This window comes from Vulpes lagopus, chromosome 11, assembly GCF_018345385.1.
Source record: "Vulpes lagopus strain Blue_001 chromosome 11, ASM1834538v1, whole genome shotgun sequence".
Lineage (NCBI taxonomy): Eukaryota > Metazoa > Chordata > Mammalia > Carnivora > Canidae > Vulpes > Vulpes lagopus.
Genome location: NC_054834.1, coordinates 95,599,446 through 95,617,259, shown reverse-complemented (window position 1 = coordinate 95,617,259; position 17,814 = coordinate 95,599,446). Strand labels below are relative to the sequence as shown.

Genomic DNA, 17,814 nt, shown 5'->3' with positions numbered 1-17,814 from the left:
AAAAAATAAAGAGCTCAACCTTCCTTTACATCTCAAGGAACTAGAAAGAGAAGAATAAACCAAAGCCAAAGTCAGCAGAAAAAAGAAAATAACAAAAGTCAAAGCAGAAATAAATGACATATAATGACAAGGGAGACAGTAGAAAAGATCAATGAAACTAAGAGCTGTATTTTTTTTAAGCTAAACAAAATTGACAAATGTTTAGCTAGACTGAGGAAAAAAGACTTAGAAATAGACATTACAATTGATAACAGAAATACTAAGGATCATAAGAAACCACTGTGAACATTTATATGCCAACAAATGAGATAACCTAACAGAAATGGATAAATTTCTAAAAACATACACCCTACCAATTCTGAATCATGAAGAAATAAAAAAAATCTAAACAGACCAATTATTAGTAAAGAGATTAAATCAGTAGTTAAAAACCTCCCCACAAAGAAAAGTATAGGACCTGATGGCTTCCCTGGTAATACTACCAAACATCTAAAGAAGAGTTAATACCAATGTTTCTCAAATTTCCAAAAAATAGAAGAGGAAGGTATACTTCTTCCAAATGCACTTTACAAGACCAGTGATAATCCTGATGAGGACACTTCAAGAAAAGAAAATTACAGGTCAGTATTCCTTTTTTTTTTTTTTTAATTTTTTATTTATTTATGATAGTCACAGAGAAAGAGAGAGAGGCAGAGACACAGGCGGAGGGAGAAGCAGGCTCCATGCACCGGGAGCCTGATGTGGGATTCGATCCCGGGTCTCCAGGATTGTGCCCTGGGCCAAAGGCAGGCGCCAAACCGCTGCGCCACCCAGGGATCCCCCTTTTTTTTTTCAGGTCAGTATTCCTGATGAAGATATACACAAAGAGCCTCAACAAAATATTAGTAAACTGAATTTAATAGTACATTAAAAGGAGCTTACATCATGAACTGTCATATTTATTGCTGGAATGCAAGGATGATTCATCATATGCAAATGATTAAATGTAATATACTACATTAACAAGATGGAGAATAAAAATCATATGATCTTGCTAGATTGTAAATGTAAAAGCATTTACATTACATTTACAATTACATTTGTAAATGTAAAAATCATTTTACAAAATTCAGTATCCTTTCATGATAAAAATGTTTAGAAAATTAGGTATAGATGGAACATACCTCAACATCATAAAGGCAAATTATGACAAGCCCATAGCTCACATTATGCTCAACAGTAAAAAGCTGAATGTTTTTACTCTACGATCAGGAAAAGACAGGGGTGCCAACTCTTACCACTTTTATTCAAAAAAGTACTGCCAAGTTTTAGCCAGAACAATTAGTCAAGAAAAAGAAATAAAAGACATCCAGATTAGGAGGGAAGAAATAAAATTGTCCCTTTTTGCAGATGACATGATATTTTATATAGAAAACCCTAAAAGACTATACATTCCCCTCCTCCACACACACACCAAAAACTATTAGAACTAATAAATGACTTCAGGAAAGTTTCAGGGTACAAAATCAATATACAAAGACAATTGCATTTCTGTACATTGACAATGAACTGTTGGAAAGAGAAATTAAGAAACAGTCCTATTTGTAGAACATCAAAAAGAATCAAATACCTATGAATAAATTTAACCAAGAAAGTAGAAAATCTGGTCACTAAAAACTGTAAGACATTGATGAAAAAAGATGAAGACACAAATGGAAAAATAATTGTGTCCACTTATTTGAAGAATTAATATTGTTAAAATGTCCATATTACCCAAAGCGACCTATGGATTCAACACAGTCACTATCAAAATTCCAATGGCACTTTTCACAGAAATAGAAAAACAGTCCTAAGATTTGTATGGAACCACAAAAGACCCCAAATAGTCAAAGCAGTTTTGAGAAGAACAAAGCTGGAGACAACACACTTTCTGAGTTCAAACTATATTATGAAGTATAGTACTCAAAACAGCGGTGTTGTCAAAAACAAACATATAGATCAATGGAACAAAATAGCCCAGAAATAAACCTATGCATATATGGTTAATAAATTTCTGACAAAAGAGTTAAGAATATACAATGGAGGAAGGGTAGTGTTTTCAATAAAAAGTGTTGGGAAAGCTGGATCCACATGCAAAAGAATGAAACTGAACTCAGATCTTATACCATACATGAAAGCAACTCAAAATGGATTAAAAACTTGAGCGTAGGACCTGAAACTTTAAACTCTTAGGAGAAAGTGGGTAAGCTTCTTGACTTCAGTCTTGGCAATGATTTTTTGAACTTGACACCGAAAGCAAAGGCAGCAAAAGCAAAAATAAATAAGTAGGACTACACCAATGTGAAAAGCTTCATGATAAAGAAATCCATCAACAAAATGAAAAGGCCGGCCGTTTGCAAACCACATATCTAATAAGGGATTAATAGCCAAAATATACGAGGAACTTTTACAACTCCGTGACGTACATACATACATACATACATACATAAAAATAAAAATGGGCAAGGGACTTGAATGATATTTTTTCCAAAATGTACAAAGAAATCGTTCGAACAAGAATTAAAAATGGGCAAGGGACCTGAATAGACATTTTCCCAAAGAAGGCATACAAATGGCTAGGAGGTATATGAGAAGTTGCTCAACCTCACTAATCACCAGGGAAATGCAAATTAAAACCACAAGATGTTACTTCATATTTGTTAGGATGCCATCAAAAAGACCAGAGACAACACATGCTGGCAAGGATGTGGAGAAAAGGGAACCCTTGTACATTGTTGGTGGGAATGTAAACTGGTACAGCCACTATGGAAAACAGTATGGAGGTTCATGAAGAAATTAAAAATAGAACCACCTTATGATCCAGCAATCCCACTTCTGGGTATGTATCCAAAGGAAACAAAAATCACTATTTCAAAGAGATAGTTGTACTCTCATGTTTATTGTAGCACTATCACAATAGCCAAGGTATAGGAACCTTAGTGTTCATTAGCAGATGAGTGGATAAAGGAAATGTGTATGGGTGTGCGCACACACGCACGAATATTATTCACTCTAAAAGAAGTCCTGTTGTGTGGTAACTTAGATGAATTTGGAAGGTATTATACTAAGTGAAATAAGTCAGAGAAAGCCATATTACAAAGTATCACTTCTATGTAGAATCTTTAAAAAAAAGTTGGACACATAGAAACACAAGGTAGGATTGTGGTTACCAGAGGCTGGATTGGGGGTGGGGTGGTAGTGAGAGAAAGCAGGAGAAGCTGGAAAAAGGGTGCAAACTTTCAATTATAACAAGTAAGGTCTGAGGATGTACTGTGTATCATGGTGACTATGGTTAATAATGCTGTATTTTATAATTGAAAAAAAATTTTTTTAAGATTTTATTTATTTATTTATTCATAGAGATGCAGAGAGAGAGAGAGAGAGAGAGGCAGAGACACAGGCAGAGGGAGAAGCAGGTTCCATGCAGAGAGCCTGACGTGGGACTTGATCCCGGGACTCCAGGATCATGCCCTAGGCTGCAAGGCAGCACTAAACTGCTACGCCACCGGGGCTGCCCTGAAAAAATTTTTAAAGATTTTGTTTATTTTAGAGAAAGCATGGGGCAGAGGGAGAAGAGAATCTTAGACTCTGCTCAGAGCAGAGCCAGATGTAGGGCTCAATCTCAGGACCCAGAGATCACAACCTGAGCCTAAATCAAGAGTTGGACGCTTGGGGCATCTGGATGACTCAGTGGTTGGGCATCTGCCTTCGGCTCAGGTCGTGATCCTGGGGTCCTGGGATTGAGTCCCACATCGGGTTCCCCATGGGGAGCCTGCTTCTCCCTCTGCCTGTGTCTCTGCCTTTCTCTCTGTGTCTCTTGTGAATAAATAAATAAAATCTTAAAAAAAAAAAAAGTTGGATGTTTAACTGACTATATACCCCCCGGCACCCCCGTATGATTGAAATTTACTAAGAGTGGAACTTAAATGTTCTCATACAAAAAGGTAACTGTGAGGTGATGGATGTGTTACTTAATCTTCCCCAGTGTGTCCCATGTTGCACACTTTATGATTTTGTTAATTTTATCTTGATAGAGTGAAATTTTAAAAAAGTAGAAGGGGAAGAGAAAACTTTGTTAAGTCATGCTGGGTGTTTATTTGTACTCTTTGTCTTTCATATTTACCAGTTGAGTTTCAGTTTTTCCACTCCTGTTGCTCTTTTCAAGAAAATCCAAATAGTTAAATTTTTGATGATAGATGTTAAAGTTTTTAGATGTTTTCCTCAGTGTTATAGTTTAATTTTTTAAAGTTACAACTACTGAAAGATTTAGTAGGTTTGATATACTTGTCTCTAGCCTGCCAACCTGCTAAGAAAAAATATTTTAAAAACTTGCTTTGTTTGAGAAAGAGATTATGAGCAAATGTATTGCTTCTTTTAGAGGAGGAGGCAGGCACTTTCTTGTGTGCGAGTTTTGTTGTGGTCAAAGAACGCATTCCTCAGATTTCATTTGAGCACCCATATGTAGAAAAGCTATCCCTTAAAAGAAAATAAGAATTAAGTTTTAAATAACGTTAAATATTACAACTGACATCTAGAGCATATTGAACATAGCTTGCCTTTTTTTTTTTTTTAAGACTTTATTTATTCATGAGAGACACAGAGAGAGAGAGAGAGGCGGAGACACAGGCAGAGGGAGAAGTAGTTTCCCTACAGGGAGCCCAATGCGGGACTCAATCCCAGGACCCCAGAATCATGACCTGCGCCCACGGCAGACGCTCAACCGTTGAGCTGCCCAGGCATCCTGAATCTAAACTTTTAATTCAGAAATTACTCTTGGATAAAAATGCCTTCAGGCAGAAGAGAATACATTTTAAAAATTAAGAACTGTTTTCAGTGCTGGAAACTTTTCAAGTAAATAAAGGGTTTTTTTTCTCCTCCCTTTTTCCTTATTTCCATGCTGTGCTTTGTTCTTCCTGATGAATACTGTGTAGTACATTTTCAGGAAAACATGTTCCTTTTAAGAGAAATCAAAAAGTTTTAATTGTAAATTCAGAGCTGTGCAGTGTTCATTTCTGTAGTAAGTGCACTTATGGGAAGAATATCTGTCCTTTTCAAAAAATGCAGTTGCAATGTACTTTGACCAATCTAATGTCCTGTTTCTAACTTTTCTCTCCAGGAGCTACAATTGGAACATGCAAGACAAGCCTTTGCGCTGAAAGACAAAAGCAAAAGTGGTGTGATTTCCGGTCTGGATTTCAGTGACATCATGGTTACCATTCGATCTCACATGCTTACTCCCTTTGTGGAGGAGAACTTAGTTTCAGTAAGTAGAAAGCAAGTATTTCATTTTCTGTTTCCTTAAAAATTTTGAACTATTGGGTCCTGGCTTGCCTCCTTGGACCCATCTGACTCTCTATTCTAACTTTATGTTTGGATGTAGAAGGTAAACAGGTTTGTGTAAGGGAAGTGGGGGTGATGGTGAATAGTCTTTCCCCTTATAGCTTTTTCAGAGCCACCGTCTTGCTGTCTTATATTTTCAAATTATTTATTTCCATTTACAGAGTCCAACTAAAGAAAACAGGGTTTATAGACAAGGGTGTATAATTACCTTTTCCCAGTGGGCAGTACCTGGCCCAGACATTACTGCCTTCACCTTGGCCTTTCCATCCCACTAGGCTCCCAAAGCCTTGCTATAAAGATGGCTCCTTCCTTTGTTGCCTGCAGGGTGCTGTTTGCTAGAGGAATCATCACTGGCCTCTACACTGTTTTAATAACCATGGCCGTGGCAGAAGGTATGGAGGAAATATGTGGGCATCAGCCTCTGTGGCTCCCTCCTCTCTCTGCCCCTTCACCTGTGCATTCAGTCTGCATGGACCAGACAGTTTTTTTTCTTTTTTCTTTTTTTTTTTTGTTCTGTCAAACTGCTAATCTCTACAAAGTAATCATCTGGACCAATAGCAAACTGATGTCATTCACTTCCTCACAAAGAGTGGTGAAACTTTCCTCACTTACCAGTTTTCTTGTTCATGCATTGTACTTATGTATAAGTTTTTGATTGCTGCTTGTTTTCAATGGAGGGAAGCCAATGAGTGCTTTTGTTGTTTCAGCTGAAGATCATTATCCCTGATTTAGACTGGGGTAGAAAGATCAACTTCTGTTCTTTTTCTTCAGTGAATTTGAACATGGAGCATGTCACTTTGTCCTACACATTTCACCTCCTTGACACCCATCTCCCACTCCCTGAACCCTTACCTCATACCCCAGCCAAAAAATGAGAGAAGGAAGGAAAGAAAAGGGGGGGGGGGGGCGGACTGAAAGTAAATCCTGGAGAAAAGGACTCACTCAGTGCCTTGGAGTGAGGGGACCCATTTAATCTTTTCCAATTGGCTTACGTAGACTTATTATAGCTTCAGCTTACCAAATGGCATTTCAGTCCCTGAAGGAATGTATTAAATAATTTGAGTTCTGCTTTTGGGTCACTGGCATCCAAATTCAGGCTAATATACATTCATCTATATTTGGGTTAAGGCATGTGTGTGAGGGATGGGTGCATTTGCCCATCATTACCTACACTATTCTTAGTGGACCTTTATGATTAAGGTCACGCTGGTATTTCCATAAGTATTTCTTTGAGTTTTTAATAGAGAATGTTTTCAATCATATGGGTTCCTCTGACTCCTGGCTTAGAATTTAGGCTTTTAAAAACTATGAAAAAAATTCTCTTTTGAATTTATATCCAGCTGGTGGGAGAGGGAGAACTTATCTCCTCACCCTGCCAGGGTAATGAAGGCCACATTGCTCCTCATTACTCCCCAGGCATGAGAAAGCCTCTTCTGCCCTGTTCCACTAAAGATGTACTTTATGGTGAATGAATCCTCCCTAGATTTCTCTACATTTTTTGGAGTTTTTGATAGTTGTATCTTTGACGATGCAGATTCAGAGCCCAGCACAGAAGTTAAATATCTTAATTATAACAGTGGCCTTAAAAAAAAAAAAAAGGAGAGTTGCTACAGTGAAATAGTCTTATAATGTAAAGTTTTTTGTGTATGTATATAAGAATAAAAGCGAGTTTAAAAAATACTCCTTATGTTGTACACTGATGTTTGAATTATCCTGGACTAGCAAGAGTTCCATAGTTGAGGATCTTGAAAATCCTGTTTAAATAACCATTGTTTTTGATCTGTGATAATTGTATTTGTTGTTTCTGACCTTATAGGTAGATGAACCGTGAAGTCCAACTTCCAGATGTTGCTTTCTTCCTTAAAACCTAAATTACATAGACCTCCCTGAGGGCGTGAAATGCACTGAGTGTTTCAGTACGATACTTTCTCTATATTTATGGACTGGTTGTTAATCACTTTAATAATGAAGACTCCTTTGGATCTTCTTTTGAGAAAAGTGTAGTGTCTTTAAACATGTTTTTTTTTTTTTGTTTTCATTTGCTTTTTAAACTTTTCGTGTTGTCATTTCCTAGGCAGCTGGAGGAAGTATCTCACATCAGGTTAGCTTCTCCTACTTCAATGCATTTAACTCCTTACTGAATAACATGGAGCTTGTCCGTAAGATATATAGCACTCTAGCTGGCACAAGGAAAGATGTTGAAGTCACAAAGGGTAAGAGTTTAAAAATACATATTGATTTCAATCTACATTTTCACTTTTTTTTTTTTTTAAGATTTTATTTATTTATTCATGAGAGATACACACACACACACACACAGAGAGAGAGAGAGAGAAGCAGGCTCCATGCAGGGAGCCTGACATGGGACTCGATCCTGGGTCTCCAGGATCACACCCTGGGCTGTAGGCTGCGCTAAACTGCTGAGCCACCAGGGCTGCCCTTCACTTTTCTTTATCTAGGGCATGAAGTTGATCTAAGTTTACTGCTCTGAAGCCAGATCTAGAAAATATGTTGTTATATGTGCATGCTTCACTTGAGCCATAATGGTCTCCAAAAATCCAGGTGGAATTAATGGGATGCTGGGGTCAGGAATGGAAAAGTGGCTTTGACAGTTTTGAAAAGAACCTTGGCCCAATATGTCAAACTGGTCACTGGCAGTGTGGCAGCAGCTTGTATGTTCTAAGAAAGAGTTGCCACAGAAAGATGGGCACACCTACTCTTTTTGCTATATTGTAAAGGGTGTTTTAGATGATTGGAGAATAACCAGTTCTTTTTTTTATCTTGTAACGGTGGAGATCAAAGCAAATATACAAGATAAGAGAGAGGATTCTGAAGAGATTGTTTTATCTTTGAAATTAAAGTATCTGTTTTTGCTGTTTGTGATGTTAACATTTTATCTTTTGCCAACTTTCAGAATTTCATAGTTGAACTTAAGTATTTAAATTCAGTTTTAGATTTTTAAAATAATACTAAGATGTCTTTAGCTTTCAGATTATGGTTGGTAGAAGCATATGAAGAATCTGCTAAGATTTTTAAATACTTTCTTTTTCTTTTAGAGGAATTTGCCCAGAGTGCCATACGCTATGGACAGGTCACTCCACTAGAAATTGATATCCTCTACCAACTTGCCGACTTATATAATGCTACAGGGTAACTATTTCTAATAATTCTTTATGATACTTATTTTAGGACAGTTAGTTTAACATGTGAAGCAGGGGGATGCTTTGTGTTCATTTTAACAGTAGTTAATTCAGTCTGCAAATTCCAAGAGAGATAGGCAATGTGAGTAACAAGGAAGGAGGGAGAGACAGAGGAAAACAGACTTTTAGGTTGGGGAAATGGATAGAGGGAAAGGGAGAGAGAGCAAGAGGAGGAGAGGGAAGAGATGGAGAAAGGGAGGTAAGAGGAAAGAGCAAGGGCTTAAGGGGCCTGAGAGAGGGAAATGGGGGAAGGAAGAAAACAGTGAGTCAGGGAGTAAGAAGAAAGAGAAGGATGGGAAAAATGGATTTCAACTGTACTGGATTAAATGTAAGATACTTGTGAAAATTTGCCTAAATTTATCAAATAAACTGAACTACATGTTCAGGAGCCTTATCTTTTTGGTTCATTGTAAATGGTCATTTTACTGAATGGTAAATGTCATTTTGTGAGGGTATCATTTTCGTGAAATATGCCTGTGACATTATTATCAGAGTTAGCATCATGGACAAGCTCAGATGTTTTATGCCCCCATTTTATACATTAAAAAAACAAAGCATATTGAGAGTTTTTAATTTGCAAAGTTCTTTTGCAAATCGAAAAGAAAAACCTTTATCTCTGGCAGGGTTTGTGTAATGGGGACTTATGCTTTATTAAGTGGTAAGATTTTTTAGATGCCTTTAGTAGTTAAGTATAGGAATACCTGGACCTGAGGACTAGTAGAAGCTGAGTATACATGGGTGATTTTTAAAAAAAATTTTTAAAGATTTTATTTATTAGCTTGAGAGAGAGAGAGCATGCACAAGCAGAGGGGGAAGGACAGAGGGAGAGGAAGAAGCAGACTCCTCACTGAGCAGGAAGTCCGATGCAGGGCTCAATCCCAGGACCCCAGGATCATGACTTGAGCTGAAGGTAGACACTTAACCAACTGAGCCCCCCAAACCCCCCACACCTGGGTGATTTATTGCCTTCATGCTACATAATGAATTGTTGGGCTGGAGGTGACACTAAACGTAGCAGCCTATCTTTGGTGACTGACATGAAGTATCAGGCCATGTTTCATCCATGTAGAATTCATAGATTTAGTAAAGATTCTGAGCCTTCCTTCATGAAATAAACAGTTTCAAAAAAGTGCTTCTCAAAACTGGATCTGAAGTGATCTACCTTGTTCATGGAATGTATTGATTTTTAAATAAATTTTTTGAAAACAGTAGTGCATGTTTTGAAACTTGGAGCTTAAAAAGAGGGTGCTGAAAAAACTCTCTCTTCTACCTTTTGTGCCTTTCTTTAAAGACCACCAATATTGATCACTTTTGTGCGTTTATCCTTCTCAAAGTACTTTGTGCCTGTGCATTAAATATGTACACTAAAGGGATATGGTTAGTACATATTAACTGTCAAAGTCGATACTTCTGGTAAAAATTAGTTTTTTACTTTTATTATCTATCATAGAGTATTATTAACTTTGTGCACTCTACATATTTTTTCTGAGGTCTTTGCTTTTTGTTGTGGGAACTTGGGCCTTTATTTATCTTCATGATCTGTGTGAATAGGGAAAAACTACTTTTAAAGCACAGTTCTTTTCTCCAATCCTTTTTTTTTTTTCTGAAGAAATATGATCTTGGTATGAGAGTGTTGGTGTCTAACAATTTTCCTTTCTCCTATTTTTGCCTGAAGGCGCTTGACTTTGGCAGATATTGAGAGAATAGCACCGTTGGCTGAGGGGGCCTTACCTTACAACTTGGCAGAGCTCCAGAGACAGGTAGGAGGTAGAACCACCTTCAAAAATGCTGGAATCCTATGTACATGACAGCTTAGAGCTTCTGAATGCTATGAAAATTAAAGACTACTTTCCAGAAAGAAGCTCTACTTAGCTCACAGATTACCTTTATAGAACTGTTACCCCTGCCCTCATGAAGTATTTTTATGGGGGACTAAATTTATGTGTTTTTTTTTTAATTTTAGCTATTAAGATAAGGAAAATAAGAGAGCAAACATACATGGGCTTGACTTCCTTCTCCCTAGAACTAGCAGTCTTTGCCTTTCATTTGTATAGTGACATTTAAATATTAGTGTTAAGTTCCTTTTGAATCATTAGGCTGATATTTATAGGGTTTTTAAAATACAAAACATTCTTCTAATGAAGTAAATCTTTCACTGAGATTGTGCTTTATAGATTATAACACAGGAACACTATGTAATTAATGAACCAGAAAAGAAAACTTTGACTATTATTGCATTTTTAATAAAATATTATCATTTTTTCTTAAAGAATGATTTAAACAGTAGCTTCTGAGTCCCACAAAGTTAATACAGTCTCATTTCTGATTTCAAAAATACTATTTTAATGGGAAAATAAACCCCATGATACTTTGTGGAAGAGTAGAATGGAAAAAAAAATTATAGAATGGAACAGGTTTTGGGTTTTTTTTTAAGTCTTGTTTTAAATTGAAACTCTTAACTTCTGTAGCACTTGGAGGAAGCTTGATTTGTAGTGATGGTCACATGGCTTTGTGTGTGGAGGAGGGTTAGGAGGGCTACTGCCTGTCCTCCTGTTATTTCCCTGCTCTACTAGATGAGGTCTATGTCCCACATGATTCCTTAGGGGACTATGGTGCCCTAGGAGACATTGAAGGGGTTTGGGCAGACAGGAAAAGGACCAGAAACAAGGAGAGAGGAAAAAAACTAAATAGGCATGCCACAGAAAGAGCCCAACTCTTTTTTTTCTTCATTGCTGCCACAGATGAATAGCTACATGTGCTAGTGAAAGATCAGGCATGTGAGTGTGGTTCACTCTGGGAAATTTTGGTAGGAAATTTTCTTCTACTTGAGCTCCATGGAATGATTCTGCCTCTGAAGCTAATTAGAATTTCCAGTTCTACTTTACATAATAAACAAGTACTTTTTAGTCAGATAAGTAGATTGAAGATAGAAAATATTGCTTTTATATCTATATTTTATGTTAATACTTTCTTTTCCTGGAATGGAATAAAGCTCCCTACAGATTAAAATATATCTATAACCCATTACAGTTTAGCTTCCTTAAAAAAAAAGCAAAAAAATTCTTACCTGCTGTCATCAAAGTGTATTTTCCCTATATGTTCTCAGATCCTTTAAAAAAAAAAAATAGATTTATTCCAACTCATTGATTTATAAAATATAATAAAATTATTAAATCATCGAGGCATTGAAATATTTAAAGAGCATAGTGAATTTAATTTTGTATTTTGTAGTGTACAGTTATAAAAATTTGCTTTGAAATAAAATATATATTTCAAAAGGAGATTTTTTTCAGTGTTAATGTTTACTAATATAGCTTAAAATATTACTGACTATATTTCCTATGCTGTACTTTTCATCTCTGTGATGTATTTATTTTATAACCGGAAGTTTGTACTGCTTAATCCCCTTTATCTATTTTTGCCCATCCCCCCCACCTTTCCTCTGGCAACCACTATATACAACAGCCAAGATATGGAAGTAACCCAAGTGTCCATCAGTAGATGAATGGATAAGAAAGATGTGGTATGTATACACACATGCTCACACGCACACACACACACACACACACACATGAATATTATTCAGCCATAAAAAAAGAGTGAGATATTGCCATTTGTGTCACCATGGATGGACCTAGAGAGTATTATGCTAAGTGAAATAAGTTAGTCAAAAAAAAAAAAAAAAAGTTAAAAGACAAATACCATTTGATTCTCTTACATGTGGTATCTAAAAGACAAAAGAAAAAACCTATAGACCCTTAAATCTTGTTTTGTAAGGCCAAGAATATTGAATTCAAATCCAGGTGTGATTTGCAGGCAAAGAATTTTGTTTTATTTTCTCTATGCTTATTTTGCCATTCCAATAATACATTTCAGTAGATATTAAAATCTAGCCTTTTTCTTCTCCCCTTGTATGTTCAGTATAAAAATGATTGGGTTTTCCTTCCTTTTCTTCTCTCCATTAATAGTGTGCTATTTTGAAGGGGGCAGTTCTCTTTTTTGGGTTGGCATAAAAACCTGAAGTAACTTGGTTTGGGCAGGTAGTTTGACTTGTTCATGGGCATGATCTCGCCTTACCTAATTCTCATTTATAGAATGAGGTACATTCAATAACAAAAGCGCAAGAACTTTCTATTATCCAAATGAGGTCTCAAATCATTTCCTATCATTCACATATACTTAGGGAGCAGATTAAAAATCAGTCGAGATCCTCAACTCTTATTTTGCTTTGAAAAACACTTAATTAATCTTGTTAAATATCACTTTCATGATCATAATCATAACCTTAAGGGAAGAGTGCCTTTTCCTTTGGCCCATTTGCTCACGGTAGGCGATCTTCTTCTTAGTGCTGAGTATTTTTCTTTCAGCCTAAATGCTAAAAATTCAGTACACAGTCATTAACAGGGATGACAGCTACAGTAGCATTCTACTTATGAATATTCATGAAGTGAAATCCATAGCATTAATTAAATTAATTTACATACCCGAATACAAGTGAACCATAAGTTACAGTGCTAAGTTTAAAAAAACCTTCTTACTGACCATATATTACTTTATTATTATTATTTTTAAATATATTGTACTTTAAAAAAATGCTGTTTAATAAGGGCAGAGACCAAAAGGCGTTTAGGTGTTTTGTATTAATAGAGATGTTCTTAGCTAAGAATTAAAGTGCACTATAATCTTCAGTTTTCATAGGATTTTGTAGGACTTATAAACATTCTTTAAAGGAAAGGAGGGTAAAGAAAATATATGTCGTTGAACATAGGAGAGACTTTCCATGTCAAAATTAGTGGTTACTTGATTCTAATCGGGGATCATAGCTCTTTTATTTTATGAATTTATATATATATATATATTTTTTTTTTTTTTAATTTTATGAATTTAATTCAGCATCTTCTTTTGAAAGGAATATGGTTGAAAATAATAATCTATGAGAATGAGGCTTATTTTCACAGTTTTGTGATTGAGAAACTCCATTTTGGAAAAAAGTTTTATGTGCATATTAAAAATGTATTTGCTATCCAAGAAACAGACTCTGAACTGGATAGAACAAACTGATGGTTACCAGGGGTGAGGTGGGTGTGGGGATGGGTGAAATAAGTGATAGATTTTAAGGAAGACACTTGCATTGGGGACCGGGTGATGTATGGAAGTACTGAATCACTATATTGTACTACTGAAACTAATATACTGTGTGTTAACTAACTGGAATTTAAATAAAAACTTTTTAAAAAACCCATATTTGCCTGTGTTTAAAAGGTAGCATAATAGCCACATTGATTTTAAAGTTTTTTAAATTTAAGCTAAAATGCTGTTACTTAAATTTCTTCAAAATATGTGATGTTAAAAACATCTTTGCCTTGAAGATACACATTGTGTTTTCAACTGTTATCTTTGAAACAGAGTATCAGAATTAACTGGTTAGCTTCCCTTTGTTCAAACAATTTTTAAAAAATTCACTGAAGCATAGTCAATGTAATGCATTGAAGTGATAACCAAAAAGATTTTTGGATTAATAAATGAAAATAAAACTTAAAAAATCACTTTACTTCATTTCATTCTTTTATAATTTCTACTTTTGTATATGTTTAAAAGGCATACTATATGTAATTTAATAAGCATATGCCACTTAGATTTCTGTAGTACAATGGAACATGTATATGACTTTATAAATGAAATTATATATTGAGATTAGGTGCTTAAAATCTTCCTGGCAGGAGTGTTTGATCTTAAACAGTTGTTGGAGCTGTTCACTTAAAAGAATGATGGAGACTTCTATCCTCCTGATGGTCTCACAATGGAATTTATTTACAGAAGATTAAAAAACACTGGGTCCCTGAGGGCTGCATTAGGGCACAGGTCTTGAGTGCTTGGTAAAGTACTTTCATCCTTTAGGAGATAGTAAATCTCTAAACAGTCTAAAATTATTATTATTATAGTGATAAAGAGAACAAAAAGCAATTATCTTTTTGAATGGCCCATTTTTTGCTATTCTATGAATGAATCAAATTAGGCTTATACTCAGGATTTTGTTAAAATATCCTGTTCTATTATTAGATTTCAAATAAAAATATCAGTTTCTAATTATTAATTGCTCACTTTTGTTACAGCATGTAAATTAAACATAATGGATGGCTGTGTAGTTGCTTGAGCTAACTTGGTAGGAAAAATGTATTTCCTACAAGATCATGATAATGTACTACTCTGTAATTTTCCACCTTTTAATGGTTTCTTCCACAAACTAAATTCAGTTTTGTATGTAATAGATGTATACTTTCACCTAATTAGATTATAGTAAATTTCGTATATTTTGATAGTTGAGATTTATAAAATATGTACTGATATTATTTGAAATAATATTCTACCAATTTTTTTTTTTTGCCAAGAGTTTTCCAAGTGTTTCATTTTGACTCTTCATCAAACATTGTTTATTTTCCTTTTTACTCTAGAATTTATTGAACCACAGTACTGGCAAGCATAATGAACTTTTAAAAGATATCTGCCTATAGAGATAAAAATCAAATGTTAAATATTTAGGGATCAGATGCTTTGGTTAAAAACTGTAAACATGCTTATTGTGGTACAGAATTTACAAAACAAGAAGCAGATAAAACTTTTCTGTAGGCTGCTTCTCAAATTATTTGTAAATATCTGGGTTTGCCATATTTAGCTTGGTTAATTCAGCTTTGAAGAAATTGTACAGATGAAAGCAAGTCAGAGTGGATTGGCTTTTTACCTTCTTTTAGATTTTAGGCATGGATTCCCTCTCCATTAAATTATTCTAATGAGCATATCTAAGCTTTTTATGCTGTGTTTATTTTTAAAAGGTTATTCCAAGTTAATATTTTTCAGGTTTGCTTGATGATAAACCAAATATTTTATTCTTTCATCTCAAATTGTTTATAGAGCATAACTGCTGTCTTCATAAAGCAAATATTACAGAACAAAACTGGAAGACAAGTATAGATCAATTATTTTAGATCTTCTATGCTGTGGGATACCTATGAAATAACACTGAGTCACAATAGGGTTTTTTCCCTTTGCATCATTGTCATCACAGATTCTATGTCAGAGCTATAAATATGGGTAGTTTTCAACCTAACTGCACAGCATAATGATTTGAAACCTTTAAAAAATAGATAAGCTCCAGGCCCCAGTTTTTTTTTTTTTTTTTTTAAGCCCCTCAGGTGTTTTCTTTGCATAGGTATAACTGGAGAATAGATGGGTCTGGGAGAGGAAATGCTTAGTAACATAGGTCAGAAATACTGTAGTTAATTAGTGATAACTGCAGTGGTGAGCCTGCAAAGCCAGAAATAAGGGGCCAAGGCTCTGAACAGTTGAAATAGTAGTTATTAAAGATTTTCACTTTAGCCCCAAAGAGAAGCACTTGGCTTTGCTTTACATATAATTCTAACAATCCTAGTTATGTGATTTCTCTAGCCCTAATAGATGAGAGGCTGTTGATGAAAGAAGTAATGTCTGTGAGGCATGGGAAGATAGCACAAACAGCTGCATTAGATCTTGATGCAGTAACTGATGGACCTAGGAATATGATGACTTTCTGTTGTTAGAGAAGGTAGATTATGATCAGTACTCTCTGACTTAGGAATCAAGTTGTGGGTTTTTGTTTTTTTTTTTTGAAGACTTTATTTTATAGAGAGAGTGCAGTGAGTGAGCAAGCAGGGTGAAGAGGGGCAGAAAGAGAGGGAGAATCTCAAGCAGACTTTCACTGACCATGGAGCCCCACAGGGGGCTCAGTCTCAGGACCCTGAGATCATGACCTGAGCTGAAATCAAGAGTTGGACACTTAACCTATTGAGCCACCCAGGTGCCCCTCGAGGTAGTTTTTGTACATTTTACAAATATTTAAAATTTTTAAGTTGGCTAAAGTAAAGAAAGGGGGAAAAGATTTTATACCTTAAATATTCATTTGCCTAAAAGAGTCATTTCTCTGGAATGATAGTGTATTCCCCAATAGGAGCAGACAAATCAGGTATTAATAGGCTTGTAAAAAAAAAATGGGAGAGAAAAAAGCAACTGTATCTATTTGGCTGGATGTGGTTTTTAAATGCTAATCAAGGTATCTATTTTAAAATCTTAAAATAGCTGAATTGTAGCTTTTTAAATTTGCCTTATACTTTTCCTTTTTTTTTTTTTTCTTTTTACATGTTTTCCTGTCCACAGCAATCTCACGGTTTAGGCAGGCCTATCTGGCTCCAGATTGCCGAGTCTGCTTATAGATTCACGCTGGGCTCAGTTGCTGGAGGTGAGTGACATGGCTGTGTGCTGTTCCAAGCTTGTGTTAATGTAATATCTCATTAGACTGAGACAGATCAGCAGAGGTGCAGTTTATTGCTGTAGGACTTGACTGCAGAGCTTTCCAAAGTGTTCTTTATTTTTACCTGTGATCATAGGACTTGTAACACAACCATGGCCCCTCTGGCTCCAGTCTGTCTTCAGGACAAAACCTTTGTAATAAAGTGAAAGTCTGGATGTGTGCTGCACTCACCTTAAGTATCCTGGTTAGAACCATATGAAGAAATGGAATAATACTGTGTTAATGGTGTTGGGGGCAAAGGCAGGTAGGAAATCCAGATTTGGGATACAAATCCCAGAACCTTATGAAATAAAATAACCTCCTAAGGTGATTCACCTTTGCATTTCTACTTATGTTTTTTTCCTCTCTCTTTTTACTGCTTGAGAATATCTAGACTTACAGCTGCTATTTGCTAAAAGGAACCTCCCCTCCTGGCTCCTGGGCAAAATTTGAGAGACTTTTTTTTTTGCTTAAATCTCTCTGTAGAAAATGTGTAGAATCTGAAGTTGCTTTGTTGAGTAGAATCTAGGAGGTGTGATTAAAATGCTTATGATTTTTCAAAACAAGCCTGAACCAATGAAACTATTATTTTTTTCTTTTTGGTTTCAGTTTTAGAAGTTGCAGAACATGTTTTGGTTTTCAGCAGTGGAATAATATAACACTAATTCATTTTATAAATTTTTCAATCTCTGAGAAACTCTAAAACCTGGCCTTTTCTTTTTTTTAAAGACCAAATTCTATACAAAGGGATAGGGTCATGTTGAGATGTAGTTCCAATATTATGCTCATAGCTAAGATTAATTTACCAAAATGCTTTAGTAAAGTAAGTTTTAAAATTAAAGCTACCTGTGTGTACATATGTGGTTATTTTAAAGGGGTACAAGGTATAGCATTTAGGCATCAAATGGAAAATATAAACAAATATGTTACATACAA

The 17,814-nt window shown here is 35.4% G+C and overlaps 1 protein-coding gene across 2 annotated transcripts in view; it reads left to right on the top strand.

The window, feature by feature from the left end:
• Positions 1–17,814, top strand: part of SLC25A12 (solute carrier family 25 member 12) — a 99,062-nt gene that overhangs the window by 49,465 nt on the left and 31,783 nt on the right. For both annotated transcript variants that reach the window (XM_041721755.1, XM_041721756.1), the window contains 5 exons: positions 5,135–5,281; positions 7,433–7,571; positions 8,415–8,508; positions 10,234–10,318; positions 16,746–16,827. In XM_041721755.1, the coding sequence (XP_041577689.1) occupies positions 5,135–5,281; positions 7,433–7,571; positions 8,415–8,508; positions 10,234–10,318; positions 16,746–16,827 (547 nt within the window). The remainder of the gene's footprint in view (positions 1–5,134; positions 5,282–7,432; positions 7,572–8,414; positions 8,509–10,233; positions 10,319–16,745; positions 16,828–17,814) is intronic.